Below are 6000 nucleotides of genomic sequence, written 5' to 3' on the forward strand. Positions count from 1 at the left end.
TAATATTCAAGATGATAACCAAAAACGGCAAAATTTCCTTAAAATTACCAATTCAGGGGCAGCAACCCAACAACAGGTTGTCCGATTCATCTGAAAATTTCAGGGCAGATAGATCTTGAACTAATAAACAATTTTACCCCATGTCAGATTTGCTCTAAATGCTTTGGTTTCAGAGATATAAGCCAAAATCTACATTTTACCCCTATGTTCTATTTTTAGCCATGGCGGCCATCTTGGTTGGTTGGCCGGGTCACCGGACACATTTTTTAAACTAGATACCCCAATGATGATTGTGGCCAAGTTTGGTCAAATTTGGCCCAGTAGTTTCAGAGGAGAAGATTTTTGTAAAAGTTTACGGACGACGGACGACGGACGCAAAATGATGAGAAAAGCTCACTTATCAGGTGAGCTAAAAAGTGATTATCAAGGGGAAAAAACCTCAACTGTAGGACATATCAATTGGACAGACAAGTAAGTTTCTAAATATTTTTGAACCAAAAAATGAGTGGTAAATATTGATCATTGTTGATTGCAGATGCTGATCCAGGATTTTTAAAAAGGGGCTGGGGGGTCTGGGGGCCCCAAACTAGGCAAAGTTTGGAGCACGAAATGTAAAACGTTAATGCATTAACCATACATGTAGCTCAATAAGGGGGCAGGGGCCCTATCTCCTCTAAATCCCAATCTGGATTGATTGGTATAAAGTAAAGACAAATAAAATGCTCTGCAGGGTGCAGATTGATACATGTATGACCACAGAAGTCGGTCCATGTACAGTTGGGGCAAGTATGGACACAACATTCAAGCTTGATACAGCTCTGAATTTGGATTATGATAAAATATTTGACACAGCATAGGTTTCTGACACAGAATGAATGTGAACAAAGAACTGAAAAATTTGAAATTTGATTTTTACCTATTACATGTATGGTCCAACATGTCCAATATCCTAATCTAAATACATGGTTAGATTCAGCATACATGTATTAAAGAACCCTAAGAATTCAATTTTTGATGAAATCAAACAAAGTTTAATTTTGGACCCTTTGGATTTCAATGTGGACCAATTTGATAACAGGGCAAAAAAACAAAATCTAAATTCACAGTTAGATTCAGCATATATCATGTATATAGCCCCATATATTCAATTTTTTTTTAAATCAAACAAAGTTTAATTTTGGAATCCGATTTGGAGTCCGAGTAACTTGAAAACTGGGCCAAAAATTGAAAAATTTAATTACATGTTTAAATTTAGAATATCAAATAACCCCCATAATTTCAATTTTGGTTAAAATCTTACCAAGTTTAATTTTGGACCCTTTGGACTTCAATGAAAACCAATTTGAAAACCGGGCCCAAAATCAAAATTCTAAATACATGGTTAGATTCAGGTGTAATACCACCAAATCATCATGATCATAGTACGTCACATCGGGTTGCATACAAACAAGGGTTGAAAAAAAATATTCCCTTGAATTTGACAGTCGTAGGAAATTAATCCTACATTTCTTTGTAGTGAAAAATTTCTGAGTCATAAACATATATCTTGGGTGTTTCAAAGCACCCTTATTTTTTTATTTGATGTTTCTATAGAATATTTCTGAAACTTGAGGTTACATGGTTACTAAAGCTTGTACATGTACACAGGAAAAAAAGAGGTGAAAATTTTATTGGTTAACTTCCAGTGATGGTTATTTTCTTATATGCAACGAAATGTTATGTGAAATTTTGTCTATAGTACTGGACAGGATAAAACTTTACTCATGCCAAGTATTTCTTTATTTGAAACAAAGATAAATTCTGCACAATTTTTTGAAAAGTGCAAATTTAACAAGGACTAATAGGGGAAAATCAATGGTGGTACTACACCTTCAGCATATCAAAGACCCCAAGAATTAAATTTTTGATGAAATTAAATTTTATTAATTTTAATTTTAACCCTTTGAACCTCAATGTGGACCAATTTAAAAGTGGGGCCCAAAAATTTAAAATCTAAATGCACTGTTAGATTCAGCACATAAAAGAACCCCAAGAATTCAAAACTTTGAATTAAACCTCATTGAAATTGGTCAAGAAAAAAAAAAGCAATTTATACAAAGCATTAAAAAGTATTGTTTTTGGCCCCTTTTTTCTAAACAGTTCATTTGCAGTTATCCATAACACCCAAAATCAATCTCAACCTTCCTTTTTTGGTATGGAACCTTGTGGTACAATTTCATAGAGATCCATAGACAAATACTCAAGTTATTGTCCTGAAACCAGAAAATTCTTGTTTTTTGGCCCCTAATTCCTAAATGGTTAGGGCCATAACTCCCAAAATTCCTTTTGAGGTATGAACCCTTTTGGTACAATTTCATAGTGATACACGTTATTTTCCTGAAACAAAAATAAAGGCATTTTTTTTACCACTCTTTGGCCCCTAATTCCTAAAGAGTTAAGACAATATATAACCCCAAAAAGCAATCCCAACCTTCCTTTTCAGTTTTGTGGTATGGAACCTAGTGGTACAAATTCATTGAGATCCATGCACTTATACTCAAGTTATTGTTTGGAAAACAAAACCCTCGGACGCAATGACAACATACCATTTATATAGCCATATAAAAAGCAGAATAGAATTCTAAATACCGATACTTTTGGTTATATAAATTTAAGACTCAACTTACTGCCCTAAAAATAAGACTAATTTTAACAAACAATGTTGAGTCTGACATGCTTAATTTTAGAAACTAACTAAAACTGTTTTTTTTTTTATGTAAATTCAGTCTATAAACTATTGATCAGTAACAATTTTCAACCTTTAAAATTGAAGTTTTCCTTTCAAGCTTACATCATTTTTCAGTGATTGATTCAATTCAGAAATACATCAAATCTTAATTTGAAAACATGTCGGTATGCTATGTCACAAAACGGATAGCAAAAATAGTGTGAAGAAAATAATTAAAACATACAATTTATTTATTTTGCAGTATCTTGTAGGATGTACATGCAAATAAAATATGAGGCATATCAAATTCCAGCGGTTGCACACATATCTGAATGACACGGTGAAAAGTTAAAGTTAAAGCAAGCAACTATAACCAAAAATCGTTTACAAGTTACATAAATGTACATGTGAATTGTAAAGTCTACTTTCTGGGTAAGTTTTGACATTAATCATATAATATTTTTATTACCCACAGATCTGGCAAAATCGGCTGAATCAGCAATTTTCTCAACAAGCAGTGAAATTTAAGGGGGTTTCTTATTCTAGTTACCCCAAATCAATTTTTTAATGATAAATTTTACAAAATTAATAGTTAAAATAAACACCTTACATGCCTAAGTTTATTTAATGTACATCAACATGATCAAAGGATATACCAGTTAAAGTGGAAAGGTAGTACAATGTATTTCCTAGGCCATAGGGATGATAGCCTTTTTAGAATGTTCACCATGTTCTAACACTAATATACAATGTATGGCACATTGATAATGTATGCAAATGTAATGCACAGAATATTATCGTCCACTAAGTCCACCACTACATGTACAATGTATATATATATCTTTGCATGTTCAAAATTTCAGAAGCATCCACAATGTGAGTAGAGTACATTGTGTGCATGCATGTAAAATATATACAATGCTTTGATTGTTGCTCTCCATCTTCATGATTATCGCTGAAATGTCAAGTACAAATGTATGGACTGAAAATCATAGAAAATCTTTTATGTTCAAACAGCCAGTACTGTCATGACTGTACTTATATGGTCTAAAGCCATTTCTGTTAATGCTTGGGATTTTTCAAGTAACTTTTGGATTCAGTTTTATTCTTTATTAAATTACATGTAAACTAGAATTATTTTATTTTGGCCAATGCTGATACTATAATTATTTTTCTTCCCATTTGGAATCAGATTATTTTTTTCTTCAAAAAACCATAACCCCAGCCGTTAAGTCAAATAGTTGCTCACTCAACAAATCACAGATGCAATAGTACATGTAGTACAAACCATTTTTTCTGATATGAAAGAATGAGTGTACAACAAGTACAGGTTCAAGATGCACATCCATCATGTCTTACAGTCTTAGGCCAGTTACATGATGTATAATTACTTTTGTTCTGCCATTTACACATTCATTGGGATATTGGACTTAAAATGGAGAAAATAGAAAGGACATTTATTTATTGGCCTAATTGGGAATGGGACCTACATGTATTTTTAGCAATATTTTTTATGGTTATTTTTTCATTCAAATATTAGAAAGCACTGAAATTTATCTCATAAATGTATTGTTGTCATACACCCTCAAATACATGTAAACTCATCTATATATTCTTACCATTTCTTCTGTATGTGCCAAAAAAACATGACACTCATAATCACAGTACAGATTAGGCCTAGATAAGTAAGCAAAGCATCTTGGGTCCTGGTGTGTTTTGGCAAACTTAGACAAACAAATCAGTTTATGAGAGAATAGTACTTTAGGTTCCTCACTTTCATCATTAAGTAATGTAGCCTGTAGAATATGTGGAAGAACTCTCAGATTCACTTCTTTAAAGGATTCCTTTCTTCTTTTAACTTCTGCCATCACCCAGGGCATCACATATTGTGGTGGATATCTTCTGTCCAGAATTGAGGACCCCAGGTACATTACAACAAAAATTCTATTTGTATCTGGTTCTTCACCTGTGATTTCCATGTCTGTTTCTGTTATTTTGATGTTGCAATGTTTCAAAAATAATGTGCAGAAATATATAATTAGATCCTAGTCACTAATGGTTTTTTATGTTGTGGTTAAGTGACCCAGTTTAAACACAGTTACAATGACAAAGTTGTGATTTTTCTGTTGAAAAGTCTTGACAACTTGTATTGACACACTCATTCTTATCTTTACTATATTAAGATCAAGAGCACACGCTTTAAACTTGTTGTTTATAATATTTAAGTTTAGATACGTCCCGTTGTTTGTTATGACCTGTGTGCATTTCTGCCAACAGCTGATTGAGTTCAATGACCGCCATCTTGTGACGTTGTGCAACAAACATGAAAATGAAAGTTTATGTTTTTTCCTATGAAGATCATTTGAATGTGCGATACAAATTAAATATCTGATATTTGCTGTCCTTTTGCAATGCCTTACAATGTCACATCTGTATTGTTTTCACACGTGCATAATCAGGTACCGGAAGGAAAAAATCAATGAGGTGCATCTTGGGAAAAAAATACCGGCAGAATGACTGAGCAACGTTGGGTACCACTGGAATCAAATCCTGACGTAAGTACCGTACGAAAAGCTGTTATTTTCTAAGAAAGTGGTAAACAATAAAAAAATGTAACTTGCAGGCTATTCCCAATTTTTAATTTGCCTTTTTTTCTATTTGCAGGTATTAAACAAGGTATGATATGAAGGAGATGGTCAAAGGGAAATAACTCTTACAGAAACATGAATCATCACTACTCTTAAGTTTTTTGTTTAGTCTATCACGTCGGAATACGCAGTGGCGGATCCAGAACTTTTCATAAGGGGGCCCGCTGACTGACCTAAGGGGGGCCCCGCTCCAGTCATGCTTCAGTGATTCCCTATATGGCCTCAGACCACAATTATTCTTCCCATTGGTTACAATGCATTTTTTGGTAAAAGTCTTATTGAATTAAAAAAATTGCACCGCTTCAAACATGAAATAAATTTACCTGCTTATAGACCATTATTATTTGAATAAAATATGCTTGTCCCAGGACAATCCATCAGTGCTTTTTCTTTTGAGAGCCATATTAACATGCCAATGGTAGGATTTGAATATTGAATAAATGACGAAGGCTAATTTCTACCCTACTTTCATTTTGGCCGAATCACTACTTTCACTTTCAACAATAAATTTTTTCCACATGTTTTACTTATTTCAATATATATGCAACTGATAGGACCACTTAAATAGTAAACATTTCAAAGAAAACAGTAGTCAGAATACTTAGGAAGAAATACCCCATATAATAATTGGGAACTATATTCCTA

At 33.1% G+C, this 6000-nt stretch overlaps 1 protein-coding gene across 2 annotated transcripts in view; it reads right to left on the reverse strand.

The window, feature by feature from the left end:
• The window catches only part of LOC127726370 (TBC1 domain family member 1-like), a 65448-nt gene extending 60188 nt beyond the window's left edge, over positions 1-5260 (reverse strand). For both annotated transcript variants that reach the window (XM_052233741.1, XM_052233740.1), the window contains exon 1: positions 4327-5260. In XM_052233741.1, coding sequence (XP_052089701.1) covers positions 4327-4686 — 360 coding nt within the window. In that variant the 5' untranslated portion in view covers positions 4687-5260. The remainder of the gene's footprint in view (positions 1-4326) is intronic.
• Positions 5261-6000: the final 740 nt, after the last annotated feature.

This window comes from Mytilus californianus, unplaced genomic scaffold (genome assembly GCF_021869535.1).
Source record: "Mytilus californianus isolate M0D057914Y unplaced genomic scaffold, xbMytCali1.0.p SCAF_17, whole genome shotgun sequence".
In the NCBI taxonomy this organism is placed as follows: domain Eukaryota; kingdom Metazoa; phylum Mollusca; class Bivalvia; order Mytilida; family Mytilidae; genus Mytilus; species Mytilus californianus.